The 25,559-nt window shown below is 33.3% G+C and overlaps 1 protein-coding gene across 3 annotated transcripts in view; it reads right to left on the reverse strand.

Annotated features, from left to right (window-relative positions):
- NKCC (sodium potassium chloride cotransporter) overlaps positions 1–25,559 on the reverse strand; it is a 93,659-nt gene that overhangs the window by 53,267 nt on the left and 14,833 nt on the right. Inside the window, exon 2 of one of the 3 annotated variants that reach the window (XM_072528765.1) lies at positions 23,498–23,764. The exons of 1 other annotated variant lie outside the window; for it this stretch is intronic. In XM_072528765.1, the coding sequence (XP_072384866.1) occupies positions 23,498–23,761 (264 nt within the window). In that variant the 5' untranslated portion in view covers positions 23,762–23,764. Of the gene's footprint in view, positions 1–23,497; positions 24,000–25,559 lie in introns of those variants that run through there. One more of the 3 variants, XM_072528764.1, reaches the window with a different exon arrangement.

Genomic DNA, 25,559 nt, shown 5'->3' on the forward strand with positions numbered 1-25,559 from the left:
CGTAAGCAAAAAAAGAAGACACAAATGACAGAACTGACAATAGATGCACACAGTTTCGAAGAGGTTGAAACATTCAAGCGGGAAATACAGAATTTTACAGAAATAAAAAAATGTTTAGAGATAAGAAGATAAGGCAAAACAATAAAATGAAAATCTACAAAACGACCATAAGACCAATAGTAGTCTATCCTGCAGAAAAATTTACATTAACAGCAAGAGAAGAAGAGCATTTGAAAGTTTTTGCGAGGAAGATTATCAGAAAAATACTGGGACCAAAGAGAAAAAACGAAGAGGATGCAAGACAATGGATTAATCACGCAATACAAGAACGGATGGGCCAAGAAAACACAGTTAGAGCAATAAAAGCACAAAGAATAAGTTAGTATGGACACATAATGAGAAGAGAGAAGAGCAGTCCGTTAAGAGTTATAATTTAATCGATACCACCAGGTAAATGAACCAGAGGCAGACCTAAACTGAGATAGAGACAACAAGTGGAAGAAGACAAGGAGTATGAAAACTAGAAATATAGAAAGGACAATCAAAGAGATAGACGAATTTAAAAAAGTAGTGGAAACAGAGAAGTCACACCAGAAACTGTAGAACCAAACCCATAATGGGATAATCCCCCACACCAAAAGGATCTTCAATCGAAAATAGCTTTAGCTTCTTTGGGAGCGTATAGCTTGTATATATATTGTTATGATATGTGAATTTGATGTAAGAAAACTACAAGTTGCTCTTATTTACCGGCTAGCTTTATGAAGATAAAAATAACTTTATTTTTAAATTTTTTTTAAGTTGATTAATTTGTAATATTGATAAATTTAGAAATGCTTTTAATAAAATTTATTGAACGCCTGAAAATATAAAAAAAATTTGACAAACATTTATTCTACTCACCTTGTATTCTCTAAATCTCACAGGATACTGCTTTTTTTTATGCAAAGTGAATCTTTTCTATTATTGATAAAAGAAAATTTCGTTTGTTTATCTAAAGTATAGAAAGAAACGTGCTGTATTTTGAATTTGAATTTTTACTTATTTTTCTTAGAACATGCAGACTCTTAACTCAAGCGAGTTCTGTGACCTGTAGTGCTTGATAAAGAAATACAAAATTATATAAAGCAAAAATCACCACACAAGAAGTTTTATTTTTAATATACTGTGCAATTATTCACAAGTGATCAATTAAATATTACACAAAGATATCTTGTATAATATAAAAAAATTATTTAAGATTCTTCCAATAAATAAGCCAATACTTAACCGTTTAATACTAATATGAATGGATTTAGATTTGTGACGTAATACAATATTGAAGTAAGTATATGAAATTAGTGTTTTGTGAAGTTGCAACAAGAAATACTTGATCTAATACGTGTTTGTTTGTCAAAGTATTTATAACCTCACTTACTATCTTTTTAGAGCGAAAACAAAGGTTTATAATCCTTCAATTTTTAGTTTAATATCGTTTAACTGTTTTGTTTAATGATTGTAGTACGCAAAAGAAACGGCGAATTATATTTGGTTAATATTACAAAAGCGATAATAAAATTTTTGTGAACTTGACTTCAAATTAATTTTTTTTTTAACAAAGATGATTTAGAATGATATAGGTTGTTTAAAAAGGTAAGATTATTTCTAAAGAAATTTCAAAACTTGCGTTTAACTTTATTAAAGTTCACTTTCGTCTTTCAGATAATCCCTTCTCTAAAATTTTATGGAAATCTTCAATAACAAAGATTGCATCTTTCAGTGACGTCTTCTAATGGATTGGGGCCGCAAAACTATCAGAATTATCTCTCCAATGGTTGAGAAATATTTATAAGTGCCCAAAATGAATTTTAAATGATCTTCAGTCAAAATAAACACCAAACGGTCTCTTTATTCAGCGAGAATTCAAATGAGTGGAAAAACTCACCTTTCTGGTAGCTGTTGACCTCTTTATGATGACTGCTAACAATTCCCTTATCGGAAAATATACTGTTAATCTGCAGGCTTTGCTAAAATTTAATCAGAAACGATGGTTTCTTATCGGCAAGGTAATTTGAATATACTTTGTTATAATTCAGGACTTTTTTAAGGTTTTAAAATACTTTTGAAAAATTGTGCTTGCTGAAAAATCAAAAAATTTTCTGGACTCTCTCGTAACTATTGATTTTCTATCTTTTATTTTTCATTGCTTACCAGATCTCCAAGCATTTTGACAATGTTTTTAAAGATCTGACAGGATTTTTGTATATTTTTGACATTTATGATTAAAATAAAAATATTTTAAATTTTAATAAATTGTTGAATCTTGAGAACTATATTGACTTTTGAAATGAATTGAAACAAATACTAGAGAATTTAAGCTTTCTTTTGACATATAATTTCTACAACAAATGATAATTTAAATATTAAAATTTTTACTAACAAATTTGACATACACCAATTTTAACATGAATTAGTTGCTTTTATTTTGCTTTTATTTAATTTTAAAGCTATCTGAAAGCACTTTTGATATTGAATCACTGAGAATTGTCTTCAGATTACCTGTCCATTAAAGATTATATCATTCTGAACTCTTATTTATGAGCTATATCCTATTTCACCTCCTAACACGTTTTATTTTCCGAGCTCTATCCATGTTAACTGTATGTTTACTAACAAATTGAAACTTCTTACTTTGTGAATAAATGACTTAAATATTTTATCTGTTTTAGGACTGTTGAAGATTCTATTGACTTGTATATATTAGAATTTGGATTATAATAAAAAATGAAATTAATTAATAAATACAAATTTATGGTTTTTATTTCCACTCGATCCGAAGTGGTTTGATATTTGCTTTTTGTATCTTTATGTTGTGGCTATATTGGCTTATTCTGTAAGTATCTCTTACATAAATAATATAATATATATAACGAACAATAACTTAAGTTTAAATCATAATCAATTTCATGATCAACAATTGTTTTTGGTTAAATTTTTTATATATATATTTTTTTTTTATTGAAAAGTGTTTATCAACCAACTATAACTCAGTGGCTATAATAACTCACGTATTAAAAGAATCTTATTTCTATTATGCTAAATTTGTTTATAATAAACCAACTGGTTTTAATTATAATAATAATAAAATTATTTTGAAAACATTAATTAAATCTGGTGATACAATATAGTCGTTATTGGTTTGTTACATTATGTCTGTGAATTCGGCTTATTTTTGCTTTTAGTTTCTTTCTTATTGTTGAATCTAGTTTCAACTATTAAATTAACAACAATAATACAATTGTTTGAGTCAAATATATATGTGGTATATTCAATATTGTCATTTTGTTTTATGTTCATACTATTCATATAAAAAAAACTGTTTAGGAGCTTTAATTTCATAACAATATATATATATATATATATATATATATATATACAACCTTATTAATATATATTCCACAACCTTTCAACTCATATAGTCTTTATAGATCTGACAAAGGCATACGATAGTGTACCACTTTCAATGCTTTGGGTAGCAATGGTAAAACAAGGAATAAGCAAAAAAAATATACAAGCAGTACAACAGCTCTACAAAAATATAACGGCAAACATTAAAACTGGAAATAGATTAACTAGAGAAATTCCTATCAGTAAGGGTCTAAAGCAAGGCTGCTGCATAGCACCTACACTCTTCAAAATATATCTAAATGAGGCACTCTCAGTGTGGAGAAGAAAGTGCTGCAATATGGGCATCCCAATTGGAGATGATAGATTGTACACGATACACTTCGCTAACGACCAAGCGATTCTAGCTGAAGACGAGAGTAATGTAGGCTACATGCTTAGAAAACTGGAAGATGAGTATACCAAATGGGGCCTCACAATTAATATACAAAAAACTGAGTACTTAGTTGTAGAAGAAAAACCAGAAAGCCTACAAATCGAAACGGGAACTATAAAACCAAAAGACAATTTTAAATACTTGGAAGTCCAAATAACATCAAAAGCACGAAGTAGCGAAGAAATACACTCCAGGATTGGCCAAGCAAGATCAGCCACCAGACAGCTACACGGACTATTATGGAATAAAAAAATAACAAAAGAAAATAAAAGAAGAATTTATAAAACAATAATAGAAAGTATTGGGCTGTACGGGGCCGAACTCTGGGAAATAAACCAAAGAAACAAATCAAAAATTAAGGCCATGGAAATGAACTACTGGAGACGATGTTGCCAGCTCACTAGACTTGATAGGGTGAGAAACGAAGATATTCGGAGAGAAATGGAAATCGATCTAGACATAATAGACACAATAGAAGCCAAAAGACTTAACTAGTATGGACACCTTCAGAGAATGCCTGAAAATAGATGGCCAAAAAAATAGAAGAAGACTCCGCCAACTAGAAGAAAACGAGGTAGACCAAGACGATCCTGGAGAGACGATGTCGACGATGCAATGACCGCCAGAGATTTAACAACTGAAGATTGCTTCGATAGAAAACGCTGGAAATTAGGATGCGAAAGGTGGCGCCAGCTGTAGAAGACTCGCTTGTTATATATATATATATATATATATATATATATATATATATATATATATATATATATATATATATATATATATAAGACTTTAATATATATTGATATAAGGTTGAATACTCGCATAAATGAACTTTAATCAAATGAAAGGCAGATATCGAGCACAGTTTTATTAATTAAATCTTGCCCAAGTACTTTCGCTTCCTAGAGCATCTTCAGGAGCATTTCGTCAATTTTGGCCTATCCAACAATCTGGTGAGAATGTCATAAACATAAAATTGTACATTACACTACACTACACAAGGACACAGTTTAAAATTTTTAAAATAGGCGAAGCTACATTATGGTTGGCATCAGGCAAGAGAATTTAAAAATTTTGTAGTGTAGGTCTCTTTTCTTCTTTATTGTGGACGGCCGTAGCTCAGCGGCAAGATACTGGCTTTGTAAGCCAGAGCGCACGAGTTCGTATCTCGACACCAACATCGACATTTTCATTTCTAAAAATGATACGAGCCGTTCACCGTGCTTCGAAGGACACGTAAAGCCGTCGGTTCCCCTGGGCTAGTGTGCATCGACACTAGCTACTTGAAACAGGGTTAAAGATGCAATTGGCGCCGGAACAATCGAAAGGATCTCCCCGGCAAAAAAAGCCATACGATATTATTATTATTATTCTTTATTTCTGGTTCTATTTCTTCGTTAAACCAATATGAAAGTTTTCTTTGATTCTGGATTTGGTATCCAATGACTTCTGTTGCTGCCTCCTGGAGACACCTTTTTATGTGAGTGTAATGTTCTTCATTATTATTAGACTTCGGCAAATATGCATATTGCATATTTTGCATATTGTGCATACTTAATGCAAATATTTCATATTTTGGCATATTAGTATAAAAGTTTGCATAAAGTGCATAAAAGTTCAGATTTTTATACTGTATTTGAAAATTTTTAAACATACCAATTTATTTCAATTCTTGTATAAAATTTTGTAGTCATTTTAATCAAGAAATGATCTAAGTACGTAATCTCTACAGGTACAAAACATTTACAATTTCAAAGAAGATCAATTTAAGTAGCCCTCAACATTCTTAGAAAGTCTCGGTCACTGAGGCATTCAGTTATTGGATAATCGCTAAGGGTTCGCTCATTTGCATTTTATGATCTAATCCCCAAATCTATCTACAATTTATTGTATCTTAACAGCAGGTAAACGGCTAATAGTTTTGTTCCTAATTTAGGGATTTTCCAAAATCTCCCAGTTTATTGAATTAGGTACCTAAACATTTCTAATTTGATGCTCAGATTTGTAAATCATTTTTGTTTTGATATTCAAAGCGTAAACACTCGTTGTGCGTAACAAAAAGGAAGATTGTGATTTTATAATGCCTAAAACAACCAGTGCTTCAACTTGGATTAAACCTTATAAAGAGCTGTCTATGGATATGGGAAAAATCTACTGTTCAGTCTGTGGCAAAATTGTAAGTATCTAATATTTTCTATTAAATATCTAATATTTCATACATACAGGGTGTTTCCAAATGACACTTACAACGTTTGACTGTAGATACTTCTCGAAAAATTGAACAAAACGATATAGTTAATGAGGGGTCAAACTTATTTACTTTTCGAGATACAGGGTGTTAAAATTAAAAAAAATTAAATTCTTTTAGTTAATAACAACAATAACTTTAAAACCAATAAACGTATTTACTTGAAATTTAGTACTCGTAGGTTGTTTTTAAATGAAAAATAGCTTCCTTTAGTGAGAAAAAATTGTCCATGGTACAATACAATGGTGTGTATTTAGAAAAATTTTTCAATTTTACTTTTTTTTATGAAGTCAGCTATTCTAAAACACAATTATTTTTATTGTAATTGAATTAACAAAAAAAAACTTTTGTTGAATTTTAAAATAAGTTATATGATGTACTAATGGTTAGTAACAAAAACTAATTTGTGGATTAATACTGCATTTAAAACACTTAGCGAGTGTTTTTTTTTTCAAACCAGTTATTTGATTAACCAAAAACACCTTGTATATTTTTATATTTTAAAGGTTGGGTTAAAATAAAGGTTTTTATTTTTATTTATAGATAGCATGAGAGAAGAAATTTCAGATAGACCAACATGTGAGAACTGCTTCACACATTGCAAAAAAAGGAAAAATAGGAGGAAAACATCAAACTTCAATGGCTAAATGTTTCCAATCTACTTCAAAAAAATTAGATGAGCAAGAAACTTTTAATGAAGACTTGTGTCGCGCATTAGTGTCTGCAAACATACCGCTTTCAAAATTAGCAAATGTAAATTTTAGTTCGTTTCTAAAAAAATATTGCAAACTTAATGTTCCAAGTGATCGGTCTCTAAGAAGAAATAATGTGAACGGGCTATACTCGTCGGTGTTAATTAATATTAAGGAAGAAACTGCAGATAATTATTTTTACATATCTGTAGACGAAACCACTGATTCCTCAGGAAAGTATATTGCTCATTTATTGATTGGTGTTCTTAAAGAAGATACCTTACCAAAATCTCATCTTATTTCATGCCAGCAACTTGAGAAAACAAATGCTTTAACAATTTCGCGTTTTATACAAGAAACATTAGCAACTTTTTTTCTTCCGACAACTATTCCTTCTAATAAATTACTGCTTATTTTATCGGATGCTGCTCCTTATATGGTGAAAGCAGGACAAAATTTAAAAATATTTTTCCCAGATTTAATACATGTTACTTGTGTAGCGCATGGATTAAACAGAGTTGCAGAGGAAATACGAAAAAAGTTTCCTCTTGTAAATACCATGATATCCAGTGTCAAAAAAGTATTTCTTAAATCTCCTATAAGAATTCAACTTTATAAAGAAATGCTACCTAACATTCTTCTTCCACCACAACCTATTTTAACGCGATGGGGAACATGGTTAGAAGCAGCTAATTTTTATGCAGATCATTTTGTTAAAATAAAGAACATAATTGATACGTTAACAGATGAAAGTTCCCAATCTCTTTTGGATTCTAAACAAACTTTTCAGAGTAACTTGCTTCAACAAGAACTTTCATTTATAAAATCAAATTTTAGTTTTGTTCAAAAAACAATTACTCAGTTAGAATCACCAAAACTGTCATTGTTCGAAAGTACAGCATTAATAAAAGAATTTGCGTCATGTTGTCGGAACGTTAGAGGTAATATTTTAAAAGATATTTTAAAAAAATTTGAAGCTACTATGGAAAAAAATAAAGGTTACCATATTCTTTCTGAAGTAGTCAGTGTTCTAGCTGGAAATATTTCGGAAAAAATTAATTTAGAACCAAATGTTTTGGTTAGTTTGAAAAATGCTCCCGTTACATCAGTTGATGTTGAACGAAGTTTTTCCATATATAAATATATGTACTCAGACAGAAGCCACAAGCTTTTGTTAGAAAATTTTGAACACCACTTGGTCATTTATTGTTACCATAATTCTAAATAAGTTTATTCATACTTAAAAATGATGTAGTTACTTAAAATAAATGTAAATCTTAATGAATAGTAGGAAATATTTAGTTATGTACACTTTTTTTTTAAATAAAATTGTTACTATTTTACGATTTTTTTATTTATTTGTATGCATATTTTGTAAAATATTTGCATATTTTCGGGTAAACACGTGCATATTTATGCGCATATTTTCTACACTTTTATTTGCATATTTGCCGAAGTCTAATTATTATTAACTATGTACCACCGTCATCAGATACCGTGTCACCTTCATTATTTACTTTGTACCACCGACCTGATGATGCTTTGCAAATTTTAGAAAGCCAAACCGGTCCTCTGAGGTAGTAAAATTAAACTGATTGTGAGTAAGTCTAATTCTTTTTTTTTTACCTTTTTAAAATGGACTCACATAAGCAACACATTCATGATTCATGATATTATTAAATTGTTTATTTTCCAACGTTTGATTTAATCTATTTTTGTATAATTCTCTCACGCTTTCTTGTTCTAAGCTGATTAGGTTATATTATCTCTTCTGTATTTCTTTCTCCCTTTCATTTCCTTCTTTTTCTTCCTTAGGTTTATTTACACCAAATATGATCTTAGCTTTTAATAAGTGATGATTGCTTCCACAGGTAGCTCCTCTCAATACCCTTACATCTTGTACAATCATATTTGTCTTTTGTCGTATGATTGTGTAGTCTATGATTGATGTCAACTCTCTCGTATTTTGCGTCCATGTGTATTTGTGTATGTCCATTTGCAATTTTCATTTCATTTTGTTCGCATAATGATATTAGTCTGGTACCATTATCATTTACGTGGTCCTCTCCGAATTGACCTATAACTGCGTTATGGGGTTTTTTCCAGTTCTGCTGTTTAAGTCTCCCAAGATGATAATTTCTCGAGATGTGCCGACTTTTGCAACCTCTAAATTCATTTTCTCAAAAAAATCGTTTTTAATGTTTACTGGTGCGTCATCATTTACTGCATATACACCCAAGATTGTACATTTGTTTCCTAAGTATTAATCTCCTAAGTATTAAAACCGAAAATACTCTTAAATTATAATAGAAATAATTCACTATTAGTATGTTTAACAATCATTAATCCAATGACTCGAGTTAAAAGTACGTATTGGTAACCTAGACCGTGGCTTCATTCCATTAAACAATAAGATATAAGCTAACATTGAAATAACACAGATATTTAGATATTTCTAGGTATAAATACGGTACATATATCGGATCGTAGATATATACTAAGTGACATAGAAATCCGAACACCCAGTTTAAATGATTTTATATTGATAAAATTTTGTATAAGTACTTAATGAAGCATAATAAGTAAATGATTAAAATTTCAAAATGATTGCATTGCTTTAAAGCCCTTTTACCTTTAATAATGTGTGGATTCACCCCGATGGTTATGCATTCTCCAACGCGCCTAGGTATGCTTCTGATCAGGTGGTCAATGTCCTCTTGTGGTATCTCATTCCAGGCAACCACCACCTCCAACCGAAGTGCTTGTAGAGTCTGAGGAGAACGTTGCAAATTGAGCAATCTCCTACCCATCACATCAGACACGTGCTCAATTGGGGATAAGTCGGGAAATCTTGGTGGCCATGCTAACAATGTGACATCATTATGTTGAAAGAAGTCTATTGTGACTCTTGCAACATGTGGTCGGGCATTATCTTGTTGGAAAGATAGGGTAAAAGGTGGGGTTCTAGAACTTCTTGGGTATAACGCTGCGCGTTCATGTTACCTCTGATGAAGATTAAAGGTGACCTGAAACCATAAGCTATAGCACCCCAAATCATAACTCCAACAGTGTGATGAACATGTCTTTCAACAAAAAACTGTGGATTCCTCCTTTCATCACGTCACCTTCTAACTCTCGCGCGACCATCGTGCATGCCTATCAAAATCGACACTCGTCACTAAAGACAATATTGTTCCATTCCTGATTCCAGAGTGACCGTTCTCTGCAGCACTGAAGACGATTACGGCGATGTTCTGGAGTTAAAGGGAGGACCCAGTGTGGTCGGTATGAAAACAGGCCAAAACTTCTCATTCGTCGGTAAACACTTCGCATGTCAATAGGTCTTCCGTGTTCTGCAAACCATTCATTTGCAATGGAGCTGGTAGTGAAGAAACGGTATCTTAAGGCCAATAATCTTAGGCGGCGATCTTCACGGTCTGTTGTTCTACGGCGGCATCCAGTGCCGCTTGCTCTTTGCGTACGGCCTTCTTGAAAGTCGTTAAACCTAATATGTATAAACAAATATAGTGATAAATGGAAGAGTAACAAATAAACCCTCATCATCCTTCTATTACCGCAAGGCGGACTTAGCCACTATAAGAATATATTAAGGTTCTGTAGTTTCTTAAATTATTGAGCATGTTATTGATATAATTTGTATCATCACCCTCGTATTCATAGTCGATAATCTTAACTATAATTTTTTTATGTATTTAACAGTTCTTTATAGATCTTCCAGATTATCTAATAATACGAAAACATCGTTCTGTTATCGAATAATTTTTATGAACGTTCCACATAGAAAATTTTTCATTTTCTTACTCCTTACATAAAGCCAAATATAAATATAATAAAAGTAATAACGATACTAATCATACCATTCCTTGATTTTAGCGATATATTTATATTAAAGATGTCACAGTTCTCGTTGAAGTAACATGACAAGTTTTTTTTGTATTTCGTGGAATTTTTTACCGGATATTATGTGAGACGATATGAGATTAATGGTAGGAATGAATGATTGTGTTAGAAACGAATTGCGTCAAATTATTATTTAATATATGTATAATTTAATATATAATAAAAAATGTATAATCATGTCTATTTAGGTAGAATTAAAAACAGCTGATCCGTTGATCGCTAAATCGCATATTTTCGCGTCCGTCAAATCATATATGTAATTATAACAATATTTTTATTGCAACTGCTGAGCATTTGAATAAATAAAAAATTTTTATACGCATGGCTTATTTTAAAAAATGTATAATTATTCTCGTTAAAAACATTTAAATCGTCTTCTTAAATAATAATTTTTACAGATAATAAGATCCTTTCGGTAAACTCGAGTATATTTTGACAGATTCATTGCTGGAAACCTACAACACAAAAGTTCCTAGCTCTCGGTATTAACCATAGATAAAGAATGTATTAACAGCTTAAATAAACTTTTATTACAGACTTCTTTTATTGAAAACCGAATAATTATTATAAATAGTGGAAGTGTATACTAAACCCATAAAATTTTGGGTAGTATATATTTAAAAGATATATTTTAGTTGTTATAATTTAGCATAACTATTTATTATATAGTGCAAATAAGTAAATATTGATTGTTGGTAGTTCGTAAAGTTCTATTTTATATACCATTTAGTTTGTTAACTTTTAATATATAAGTACGTGTGCTTGGTTGTAATTTCCCGCCACTCTTAGTCTGTCAAAAAGTAACTAACTTCGCAAAAAAATAATTACTAAATTCACTAGACAGTTCGGACTGGGAATAGCGAACCGACTATGACAATAAATTTGTTGTATGAAACAGTCAAACCAAATTTTTTGATATTGTTTGATTCCATCAGTTTATATGTTTTGTCTTTCTCTGGTAATTGCTTCTTTGTTGTATTTATATGATTTTTTATAAGAATCTGTGTTTTGGCCTACATTTCTTTCTCATTACGGATTATATAATTTGTCTTTCTACTACTATTCCAGTCGATCTGTCAGAAATTATCGATTTCACGTAAAAAACATTAAGAGCTAAATATTGAACCGATTATAAGTAAAGATCTGGATTTTATTATGCAATTTATAAAAGGCATAAACATAGAAGGTGTAAGAGGATATAACTTGTTAAAGTGATCATACTCGTAAAATACAGCTACGGTCAAGTGGAGGGGAAAACTTTCCAAACTCCGTTTTTTTAAGAATCGAACTTCAAATTGAAGCGCCTTGAAAAAATTTGCGTTACCCAGCTTTCTATGACACACAAAATATATTTATTTTAATCTTTTCTAATGTGTTGTCTAAAATAAAAACTGGGCCTCACAAATCCACCCGACTGTTCATGTAATTTACATGTTCTCGATTACTCAAGGGTTAAATATCTTACAGCCAAACCAGTCGCAATCTAGTTTTATAAAGAAGAATTTTGTTTGGACTACTTAAAAATGATTTTAGATTCGTAAATCGAAAAAATCGACGTTAATTAAAAAGATACCTCAAAGTTCTATATTGGTAGGTATAATGAAACAATTGATTAAATTAGATAAGGCAGATACAATAACTATAATTCATGTGTCCTTTATTAAACTATTCTAATAGTGCAAACAACAATAATTAATTATAACTCATAACTAAACTTGTACTTGTAACCAAACATAAAATACACACAATACAATAAAACACAACAAACCATAAAATATGTTAAAAAACACAATTATATTTTAGCTTATCAAAAATATGAAAACGATATCGTCATAATAATTGTCAAAATAATTAAAAACGGTGTTACATGCTCAAAATGTAATAATTGTAGTACGTATATAAAGGTATATTAACATTATGAATATTGTTAAGGTCAGTGCAAAAATTACTTTCTAAACCGAGTCTGATTTTGGAAAATCCGTTACACACATTTAAAATAACCTTAGTATACCCTGTCAAAAACTAAACTTCATAATTCATAGGTAGAACGAATAAAATAAAAAATTCTCGGGAAAACCCAAATTAATGATCTAACTGGGGGAGGAACTGTAATCTACTGAGATCTAACTGTAAGAATATAGTATATACAGGGTGATTCACGTAGAACGAATATTAAACTAATCTCTGAAAATAATTTGCAATAACTTTTGAATGCTATTGACTTCCACTGAATTATTTATCTTTTTTTTTACAGAAAAGTTTAAAAAAATCATGTGATAAGTTTATTATACAAATTAAAAATGATTTATAGATAATCTAAAGAAAAACACCCATAACTTCTTAAGCAATTTAATTCCTATAGAAAAGTGGGAAAATCACTATGAAAATTTACTCCAAGACTCCAGATTGGAATATATGGGAGAGGAATACAGTATGAAGAGACAAACAAATAGTAACATTAATGCTACAAACAACGAAGACCATACTGCGTTAATTAAAATGAAAAATGGGCGATCTCCAGGACCTGGCAATATAGCTGTAGAGTTACTTAAAGCAGGAGGTCCACTCCTAATAGAACGAATAACTTTTCTAATGAATCAATGCTGCCAACAAATTAAAGTACCATCTGAATGGAAAATCGCTCACCAAGTGTCCATCTTTAAAAAGGGTAATCGAAAAGATCCTAATTGCTACAGAGGATTTATTGTCATACCTACTTTCGGGAGATTTTTTGATAAGATAAGAAATGGAAAAACACAAGATGATGATCTACTTAGCGAAGATCAAAGTGGATTTACGCCTGGTAGATCATGCACTGATAACTTGTTTATACTCCAACAATTAATAGAAAAAAGAATAACGGTTGGTACTGAAGTACATCTAGCCTTCATCGACCTAAAAAAGGCGTTTAATACAGTTCCAAGACTTAAATTGTGGCAAGCTTTACAACAACTCGGCATTCGTCCATACCTTTTAGGAATAATCACAGAGTTTACAGAGATAACACTACCTACCTAAAAATCGGAAATAGACTATCAGATCCAATAAAAGTAACTAAAGGACTAAGACAAGGATGCAGTATGTCACTCTTACTGTTTAATTTATATATTGAGGCAGCCCTCCAAAATTTAAAAAACCACTGCCAGGGAATGGGATTCCCCATAGGAAATGACGTACTGTTCTCCCTGAACCAAGTCGCCCTAGCTCAAGATTCTTATGATCTAGAATTTATGATAAAGCTTTAATACAGAGAATATGTAAAATATGGGTTACAGGTCAGCATTAAGAAAACAGAATAGTAAGTTATCAATTCAGATGCAAGGTTTGAAGTATTGATAGACGAGGACGTGGAAATCAAACAAGTGAAAAAATTTAAATATTTAGGTGCACTCATTGATAAGAACGGCTTGGGAAAAACCAAAATTAAACACCGAATTAATCAGGGGCGTAAAATTGTAGAATGTCTGAAGTTCTTATGGTGGGATCGCAACATTTCCAAAAGGAACAAAAAAAGAATAGGGGTACTTTGTTATGGCTCTGAAATATGGTAGTATGGATAATTCATGCATACCTGGAAAGAGGATTGTTGGCAGTTGAAGTGGATTATTTAAGAAGAAATAACATGAATGCTACAGAAACGGTCACTGACAGAATAGAAAAGAGGGGTTTAAAACGGTTTGAACACCTATTGAGAATGCCTGACGAACGTTGGCCCCAAAAACTTCACAGATGGAAGTGCCCTGGAAGAAGAAAAAGAGGTAGACCTCGACGCTCATGGAATGAAGGAATTAGAAGAGCGATGGAATCGAGAGGTTTGGAGGAGAAGCATGCCTTGGACTAGGAGGATTGGCGAAGGAGAACGGGAATACGGCGATAGCCGTCTTCAAAATGTATTGTATTTACAAGTTGGATCCTGTAATATATATATATATATATATATATATATATATATATATATATATACATATATATATATATATATATATATATATATATATATATATACATATATATATATTGTTACGAACATACTTTTGGCATGGCCCAGGTAACGGTTGCATTGCATCTCTAATACTCTCGAAAGTTCGCGGCGTATCGAGTGCGAGAGAGAATAACCGGTCACGTAGGTGAATTAGAGGTGGGACAACGCCAGAATATTCTCGAAACCAGTAACTATAGTATATATAGGTAACAATGTTAGAAGTAGAGTTAGTTGATAATAGAGTACCGAACTGTAAAGTTATAAATAAATATATGTATATAAATTCGAACCGCTCGTTTTATTTAATCACGCTACAGTTGGTGTCCGGTGTGAGATTTGCAAATAAATTCAGCAGTGATTTTTGAAAAAGACTTTTGAACTTTTGAAAAGTATTGTTCGTCGGGAACATCCGCGTAGATCGGTAGTGATCTTTGTACGAAAGAACATTTAAAAAGTACGTGTGTGCCTGACCAAAGATGCTGCTAGTACAACTCTCAGTAAAACAGTTGCGAGAGCAACTAGAAGAACGCGATGAAGATTGCAGCGGGTCCAAGAAGATCCTCCAAGAACGACTGAAGAATGTTCTTAACAAGAATGGAGATGACCCAGAGACATTCCAGTTTCAGTCAGCGGAAGAAGCAGTTTTAATGAAGATAGAAGAAACTTCTAAAAAAATTGAAGAAACTTCTAACAAAATTGAAGAATCTTCTAAAAAAAATGATGATAAATTTGAGACTGTTTCCAAAAGATTCGATGAAACGTCTCAAATGATAGAAGAATCTTCTCGAAAGAATGATGAAAGATTCAATGAAACGTCTCAAATGATTGAAGAATCTTCTCGAAAGAATGATGAAAGATTCAATGAAACGTCTCAAACTATTAAAGAAATAGCTAGACAAAACGACGAGAAATTCGAAAATATGTCTAGAAGATTCGACGAAGTATGTAATCAAAACAATGACAAATTTGAAGAAGTCACAAAAACATTCGATAAAGTAGAAGAGAAGATCAAACAGTTAGAGAGCATGATAACTAATACAAAAGTGCTACCACCAGTTAATACAATAGCCTTAGATCCGGTAGTGAAAGAAGAATCACCTAGAGACGAAACGACACATAATATGAGATTCAAATTGCCACCATTTGATGGAAAGTCCTCTTGGTCCATATACCTTAGACAATTTGAAGCTATTTCGACAGCCAATCATTGGACAGAACAAGAAAAAGCTGTTTCCTTGACTGCTGCTTTACGAGGTGATGCTGCAGATATCCTAAGATCGATTCCTAAGGGTCAAGAAAAATGTTACCAGACCTTGTTCACTCGACTAGACAAACGTTATGGAGATGCCCATCTACAACAAGTCTACAAGGCGCAACTAAGAAGTAGAATTCAACGAGCAAGTGAAAATTTGCAAGAGTTTGAAGCAGATGTTGCTCGTATAGTGCGGTTGGCTTATCCGGAGGTACCAGACATTATTTTAGAAGAAATTGCTGTAGATACCTTCGTCAATGGGTTAAAAGAAAGTGAATTACAGAAAGCTTTACGACTAGCAAGACCGAAAGTTCTAGATGAAGCGCTCGCTATTGCCTTGGAACATGAAACAGCTAGTCAAACTTCACGGAGTCATCGGGTAAGAACCATTGAAGAAGGCGACGAACCAAACGATGAACGTCTGGAAGAAATGGTACGAAAAGTAGTTCGTAACACGATGCCGAAGAGACGCGAGCCCAGATGTTGGAATTGCGGTGACGTAGGTCATATTCGCCGTAATTGCAAGAAAATGATACAACAGTCGGAAAACTAGAACGGGTCGACAACAAGGGGCAACTGCCGACCTCGAGAAACACAGCCCCCACAGTAACTGTGAACATTACGTCCTCAGGTGGAATTCATAGCTTGTACATAGAGGGTCGTATCAATAATAAATGTAGATCGTTTTTGGTAGATACAGGTGCAACGAGAACTATTGCACGGCCAGAAGTAGTACGAGGCCATCTCAAATTATCGCCTGCAACAGTAAAGCTTAGAACAGCAACTGGTGAGATAATTAATACATATGGCGAGGCTAATATGTCAGTATCCATTGGCCAGACCACAGTGAAACATACAGTATTAATTGCAGAGATCTCCGATGAGTTCATATTGGGAATGGATTTACTAAGGAAAGTTGGGGCTGTATTGAATGTCAAAGATGGAGTTCTCGAGATCAGTGGTGAAGAGTTGCCGTTTCATGAAGACAAAGAAGATGTTATCAGCTTAATAACTACTTGTGACGTAACAATACCCGGTAATAGTGAGAAAATTTTGATGACCAGACCTGATGGTTACTGCCGAGAGGGAAGTTTAAGGATGGTCGAAGATGTGAATAATGCCGAGTTCCTAACGGCAAAAGCTTTGGTGAGAATTCGAGATGTCGTTCCTGTAAGAGTTATGAATTTAAAGGGAACTGCTATTAAGTTAAGTAAAAGAACTTTGATCGGACAGTGTGTTCCCGTGGCTTCGATTTGTTCCATAAATACTAATGAGAAACCGTCGAAATCTAAGTATCCAAAGGAGCTTGTTGAGACGATGATTAAAACGTGCCAAGATCTTGATGATGAACGAACTAAAAAAGTGAAGTCTATGCTGATAGAATTTCAAGATGTTTTTGCCATGGATAAGAAGGATAATGGCAAAACAAGCATAGTAAAGCATAAAATTAATACCGGAGACGCTCAGCCAATCAGACAACAACCTAGACGACTTCCATTTGCAAAAAGAGATGAAGCCGAAGACATCATCAAAGATATGAACAAACAAGGGGTAATTGAACCATCAAACAGTCCATGGACATCACCAGTAGTGCTAGTAAAGAAGAAAGATGGTTCAACACGTTTTTGTATTGACTACCGACAGCTCAATGCAGTAACTAAAAAAGATAGTTATCCTTTGCCCAGAATAGACGATACTTTGGATACACTTTCCGGTTCTCGTTGGTTCTCCACACTCGATCTGAAAAGTGGATATTGGCAAGTAGACATGGAGCCAGCTGATCGTGAAAAAACCGCATTCTCGATAGGATCAGGGCTTTGGCAGTTCACAGTTATGCCCTTTGGTTTATGTAATGCCCCGGCCACATTTGAAAGATTAATGGAGGCAGTTTTAAGAGGTCTAACATGGAAAACATGCCTGGTTTATTTGGATGATGTAATTGTAGTTGGAAGATCCTTCGATGAACATGCCAATAATCTGACAGAAGTCTTTCAACGATTGCGGGCAGCGAATTTAAAGTTAAGTCCAAAGAAATGTCACTTGTTTCGACGAGAAGTGAAGTACTTGGGACATATTGTAGCAAGTAATGGTGTAACAGCTGATCCTGAAAAACTTGCAGCAATTAAGGAGTGGCCAGTACCAAGAGATAAACACGAAATTAGAAGTTTTCTTGGCCTATGTACGTATTACCGACGTTTTGTCAAAGGATTTGCCAACATCTCCAAGCCATTAACAAAGTTGACAGAAGAAGGCAAAGAATATACATGGAGCGAAGAGTGTCAAAGAGCTTTCGAACACTTACAAATGGCTCTGATCAGCGCACCGATTTTAAGCTACCCTAGACAGACAGGAAAATTTGTGTTGGACACCGATGCAAGCAACAGTGCAATAGGAGCTGTTCTTTCCCAAATCCAAGATGGGCAGGAGAAAGTCATCGCTTACTTTAGCAAAGTCTTATCAAAACCAGAAAGAAACTATTGCGTTACCAGGAGAGAATTGCTTGGCGTAGTGAAGGCTTGTGAGCATTTCCATAAATACTTGTATGGCAGAAAGTTTCTTCTTCGCACGGATCACGCTGCTCTAAAATGGCTCCTACAATTTCGTAATCCAGAGGGCCAGATGGCAAGATGGTTAGAACGATTACAAGAATATGATTACGAGATCGAACACAGGGCTGGCAGAGTTCATTCAAATGCTGATGCCCTTTCGAGACGGCCGTGCAGTGCAAATTGTAATCACTGTCTTAAATTAGAAGAACGACTTTGCCCCGTGAGACGAACCACCGTCATTAATGAGCAATGGCAGCCTCAACAGCTACAAGACGCTCAAGCAGATGATCCATGTATAAAAAGAGTATTGGATTGGATGCGTCGAAGTGAGAGACCTTCTTGGCAAGACATTAGTGCATGTAGTCCAGAAGTCAAGTGTTACTGGAGCCAATGGAATTGCCTAGTGCTGAAAGATGATCTTCTGTATAGAACCTTTGAGAACGATGATGGTACAGAAACTAAGCTTCAGTTGATTGTACCTAAAAGTAAAGTGTCAGAAGTATTGCGTCAGTTGCATGACGGTGCATCAGGTGGACACTTCGGTATCACGAAGACTCTGCAAAAGGTTCGAGAACGGTTCTATTGGGTGAACTGTAAAGATGATGTAAGAAGATGGTGCCGGAAATGTGAACTGTGTGCAACCAGTAATGGTCCAGCTGGTAAAAAGAGGGCACCCATGAGACAGTACAATGTTGGTAGTCCTATGGAAAGAGTAGCAATCGACATTGCAGGTCCACTTCCAGAGACAAATGATGGAAATAAATATATCCTGGTAGCCATGGATTATTTTACGAAATGGACTGAGGCCTATGCGATACCAAATCAAGAAGCTGCTACCGTTGCAGAGGTACTTGTTAAAGAATTCTTTAGCCGATTTGGTGTTCCTTTGGAGATCCACTCCGACCAAGGGCGAAATTTCGAGTCAACCCTTTTCCAAAACGTTTGTAAATTGATTGGTGTCAATAAGACCAGAACGACACCCCTGCATCCTCAATCAGATGGAATGGTCGAGAGAATGAACCGAACAATGGGTAAACACCTGTCCAAAGTTGTATCAGAACATCAAAGAGATTGGGACCAGCACATTCATTTATTCCTAATGGCCTACCGCTCGGCCGTGAATGAAACTACAGGCCAGACTCCAACCTGCCTGATGTTAGGTCGTGAAGTTCGTTTACCCTGCGACCTAGAGTTTGGCTGCAGACCTTCCGAAGAACATGTTGCAAGCGAAGATTATGTCGACCGCCTGAAGTTAAGAATGAACAACATTCATGAACTTGCCCGACAACACATCCAGATAGCCAGTGACAGAATGAAAGATCAATATGATTCTCGATGTAAGAGTGAAAGCTATGAAGTAGGTGATCTTGTTTGGCTTTATAATCCACAACGTCGTCGAGGCTTGTCTCCCAAACTGCAAAGACAATGGGAAGGTCCATATGAAATTAAAAAGAAAATAAATGACGTAATATACCGAATTAAGAAGTTGCCGAAAGGTAAACCAAAAGTAGTTCACATAAATCGTCTTGCACCATATGCTGGCTCAAATGAAACAGAAGAAGCACGAACCCTTCAACATGAGATCAAAGATGACCGGCGACCAAGCTTTAATGAATTTATGTCAAATTACGCAGAGAGAAAGAGTGCTAGATTCGGCGTGACCACAGAAGTTCAGCAGGATCTTTTTAGTGTTCCGCATAACGTCTCTCTAGCCCACTGTGTTGCCCAAGATCTTGAGATGACTAAAGGAATCTCATCCGTATTTTATAAGAAATTCGGTCGTTTGGACGAGTTAAAAAACCAGCAGCCTAAAGTTGGAAGAGTACTGAGATTAGAAGATGGTTCCCGATCTTTGCTGTATATGGTGACCAGGAAGTCTTATACAGACAGGGCAAGCTACGAGGATATATGGCGTGCTCTAACTAATTTGAAGAAAATTGTGTGCAATTACGACATCAAGAATTTGGCCTTACCTAAGATAGGCCATGCACTAGATAATCTGGACTGGAAAATTGTCAGAAGCATGCTTGAAGTGATCTTCCGAGACACCGGCGTACGAATTACTGTGTGTTGCATTAACCCGATGGGATCGTATCCTTCAAAGTCAGTAGACTGTTATTTCTTTCTAAAGGGTTCATGCAGAGCTGGAGAGTCCTGTAGATTCCGCCATGCTGTGCCTACCGGAGTTGCTGATCGGGACGATCAGATTTAAGAGGGGAGCAGTGTTACGAACATACTTTTGGCATGGCCCAGGTAACGGTTGCATTGCATCTCTAATACTCTCGAAAGTTCGCGGCGTATCGAGTGCGAGAGAGAATAACCGGTCACGTAGGTGAATTAGAGGTGGGACAACGCCAGAATATTCTCGAAACCAGTAACTATAGTATATATAGGTAACAATGTTAGAAGTAGAGTTAGTTGATAATAGAGTACCGAACTGTAAAGTTATAAATAAATATATGTATATAAATTCGAACCGCTCGTTTTATTTAATCACGCTACAATATATATATATATATATATATATATATATATATATATATATATATAAATGATTTATATGGAAGACAAAAGTCTGCTTACAAAACGATAAAGCAAATGAATAGAAAAGAAAAATCTGTGGTATACCTCTAGCATTTGTATAAAACAGTAATTTTCTATCGCATGTTCTCAAAGTAATTCATTGAAAGATCGGTATAAAGCAGATTAAATATTTGGAAAATAAAGCGTGTCAACGAGTTAAAGTAAAAGACGCATCTATGGGTGAAAAAGCCACTGCCTGGTTAACTACTACACAATGAAAGCTAAACGAGAAATGGGTATGGATATGAAACGTGGTAAATGTGCTGGTTCATTTATGCCACATGTTCTGCAGCCAATTATCAAAACGTTGAAACGTACTCTTCTGTCAACAAATCTGTTTAAATCAGCACTACTTGCACTTGCAGCAGCTAGAACAACCGTTAAGAATGTAGGTGGTAAAAGAATTGTATGAGTTCCAAGAATCATTCCATTCAAACCAAAATCTGGTGATTTTTATTTTTAACTCCCATCTTTGCAGGCCTATCATTAACTGCAGCAAAATTTTTTTACGGTGTAAAGATTCTTGGTAAATCGATTTTTTTTTCCGTTTTTGCCCAACTACTAGTGGGGTTTTGTGGGGAAGCCCGAAGGTAAAAGTGGTTAACTTTTTTGCATCTTTTTTGGTCCCAAAAATAATATTCTCTACAAAATTCAGATTGATCGTATGAATTTTAAGGGTCAACTCTCTGATAAGTGGACTATCTATCGTATAAAAATGTAATGATTTCCTTTTTAATATTAGTGTTTTAATTTTATTTGTAATTTAGATATATGTTGGTGTATGTTGGTTTTCTATACACATAGTCTCATATCTAGCATCGTTCTTAGAGATTAAAATATCCAGTAAAGGTGGTGTGTTATTATATTCCTTTTCCATGGTAAATGTTATTATCTCTTCTTTATCGTTCATATCATTTAGGAATGTGGCCAACAACTCTGATTCATGAGGCCATATACATCATCTACATATTATCTCCACCATACTCTGTGGTTTAAGTTTTCTTTTGAAATAATATTTGTTTCACTATCCGATTCAAAACTAAAGCTCATTGCTAGACCAACATTTTGTTTGTAGAATTCATTATTTCATTATTTAGTTGAAAATAGGTAATGTCAGTAGGTACATAATGTCAATAACTTCATTATAGCTAATACATTTAGTCTTGTTCTAGTTGCCAATGTATCATAATTCTCTAAGTTTGACTTGACTATATTCAAAGTCTTATCTAATGGCACATTTGTAAATAAACTATTTAGTTCAAAACTTTAATAAAAATATTATTAAAATTAAGTTCAATATTTGATAACTTATTTAAAAAAATGTAATATGTGTGTATAAATGGTTGTATAATATTTTTAGTAAGTAAAGAAACTAATAAAATTGAAGTAACCAAGAAAAAACAAAATAAAAGATATCTAATTCCAGGATTCAGTATTAAACCTAATAATCGGATTACTGAAGCAGCTCAACACGATTTTATCCTTATGCCTTTGAGAGTACTAAAAGATGAAATCAATATAAGTAAAATATGTGAAAACTGTGGGGTTTTCTGAAGAACTTTGCGTGAAAATTGAATTTTCTTTGTAAAGAAAATGTTCTTTTGTACAAAAAATTTCTCCCTTATGCCATTTTACGAATCTACAGGGGAATATTAATTATATTTTGAAAAATTTTGGAATAAGGGATACTGGTGCCCTAAGGGTGTTAATTATGACCTAAACACATAATTTTAATAGGAAAATATCCGTGATTTTCTCCTTCATGCCACTTTAAAGTTTGTTAGTTTCAACGAGAAGGAACCTGCAAAAAAAGGCATAACAGCAGGTCGTGAATCGTGGTTGAACTTCGTATTAAAACCCAAGGGTCTATTATAAGTCAAATGAATTTAGACAGAAGATAATTCAGTGAAAAAATAAAACAGATCTTGCTGAAATTTAGGACGAAAAAACGATACACGAACACGAACAAAATGCTACAAAACGGTATTTAATAACAATAAGAATTACTAGAACTTAATGATTTTTTAATAGATCCTATCATTAAATTATAGTAAAATTATTATCGGCAAAATAGATTTTGTTTAAATGGGTTCTTCCAGGTTTGATAATTTCAGTATTGCCAAACTTCTCAATTGTTCAAAACAAAAACATAAAAATTGAGAAGACCAATTTAGTTAAATATATAAAATAAAACAATGGATATAAAAACTTCTAACCAGGACATTATTTAGATATATGCATACTAATTTAACTGTTATTTTACATTTAATAAAAATTTAAGTACTCTTAAAAAGTACCGCATTTGTCTACAAGCAACATTTTATTGAAAAATGTAAATATACAAACAAATTAATTAGTTTAAATCAGCAAGAGTCACAAAAAATAACAACAATTTTCGTTTATTATTGTTTTTTGTTTTGAAAAAACAATTTAGAGTCTATGTCCCTTACCTTCGATTCCTCTCCTTCATGTAATTCTCCCAAACTGGGCCGTTTCACAGCCTTTCGCGAATTCCTGTAATTTTCTAATCTAGGTAGAGCCTCTCTGGTCAGCTGCACTAAAGACTTTTTCCTCTTAGGCACTTGTAACGAATTGTTTTGATTCACCACCGGGTGTCCGTTTTTGATGTGATCACCACTTTCCTGCAGCTGGAAACCGGTGTTCTCAATACCGCGCTCGGTCTCATAATCCCCTGAAGTAAACCGACCTTCCATTGTCTATACAAAAAATTTTTACCGGATTATCATGCTTCGAAACACAAGTTTTTCGAATACGAACAGTTCTACCTATTAGACCAGGTCATGAGAAGCTACTACTTGAATGTGTGATAGTGGAATACTGGCGTGGGTGACTGAAATAAATTGGGAAACCCGCGATACCGCGCGCGCTAACCTGAATGCAATTTTAGTTGCCGAACTTGAACGGAAAATCGTGCGCCTCTTACTGAAACGATTTGCGAGGCGGTAGTTCTTTTTATCGGGCTCAGACGCATCAGGATATAATTCAATCCTGATATAACAAGATTGTACCAAATTTAGTTTGGACGTGATAGGGACTTTAGATGGATTTCAGAAAAGGCGATGACAGCCTTAGGGAAATTCCCAAAAAAATTGGGGGAACGGTAATTTAAAAAGCTGAGAAATAAGGTGTAATAAAAGTCAATTATACGAGGAGTTAACTATATGTATATATATATATATATATATATATATATATATATATATATATATGTATATATATATATATATATATGTATATATATATATATATATATATATATATATATATATATATGAGCAGTATTTTTACTTTTCAAACACTTTTGTCTGTAGGGGGTCTGCAGACTTTTACCAAATTTTAGCATATAGCTTTTTTTAGCCCTCTAGGTGCCCCTGGGCCTTAAATATGCCCTTTGAAAGGGTCAAAAATAGCACTTTTTACCCTATATTTAAGGAGCTATATCTCTGAGCCCAGTGGACCGATTTTAACTCACGAGATCTCATTTTTTTTGTTATAATGTCAACTGTTGAAATAACTTAAAAAACCTCAAGAGATAAGTTTTATTTTGTAGGTCAAAAAGAACAAAAAGACTACTTTCAAAATTTTATGATTTTCAATAAATTGTCAAAATTTGCCTATACGAGGAAAAAAATATTAGAAACAGGTGTAATACAAAAATTTTTAATACCTTTTAAACGATCATTGGTAAATTTTAATCAATTTAATAGATTCGAAGATACAGTTTTTTAAAAATAGACAGTTTTTGGAAAATCACATTTTTTATCATAAACTGATAGTACTTTTTCCTGAAAATCTCAAACTGCATAAATATTTAGGTGAAAGTAGCTCTATATGTAAACAACAATGTATACTTACCGAATTTTTTGGCCCGGGCCTTAAACTATTTTTTTGAGCGCCTAAAAATTGAGCTTGGGCCTTTTTATCCAATATGTGAAGAGCTATATGTCTGAGCACAGTGGCCCGATTTTAACTATCAAGGTCTCATTTTGTTTTTTATAATGTCAATTTTTTGATGAAATAATTTAAAAACCACAAAAGATTTATTTTATAAGCTAAAAAGAACAAAAAGAAAACTTTTAAAATTTTATGATTTTCAATTAATCGTCAAAATTTAACCATACGAGGAAAAAAATTGTAAAAGGTCATACAAGGGCAAAAAAAGCTATAGGTTACTTTTTTAAGGTACAATGATACACTAAAATTTGATAAAAATCCGCGGACTCTACTACAAAATGATCGAAAATGAAAATATATTAAAAACATTTAGTCTTAGGTAAAAACATTACTTAATATGGAACTTTTTTTTAGTATAAATATTTCTTGTACTTTACGCATTGGATCCTTGATTGACTTTGGCATGATTTTAGACAAGTCTTGGGATTTTTATCCATCCATCTATCCATTATCCATCAAATCTTTTATCCTTAGAAGATAGCGGCGTATATCTTACCGTCTCAGCAAACGGTTCTTCAGTTCCATCCATAGGATAGA

This window comes from Diabrotica undecimpunctata, chromosome 4, assembly GCF_040954645.1.
Source record: "Diabrotica undecimpunctata isolate CICGRU chromosome 4, icDiaUnde3, whole genome shotgun sequence".
Classification (NCBI taxonomy): domain Eukaryota; kingdom Metazoa; phylum Arthropoda; class Insecta; order Coleoptera; family Chrysomelidae; genus Diabrotica; species Diabrotica undecimpunctata.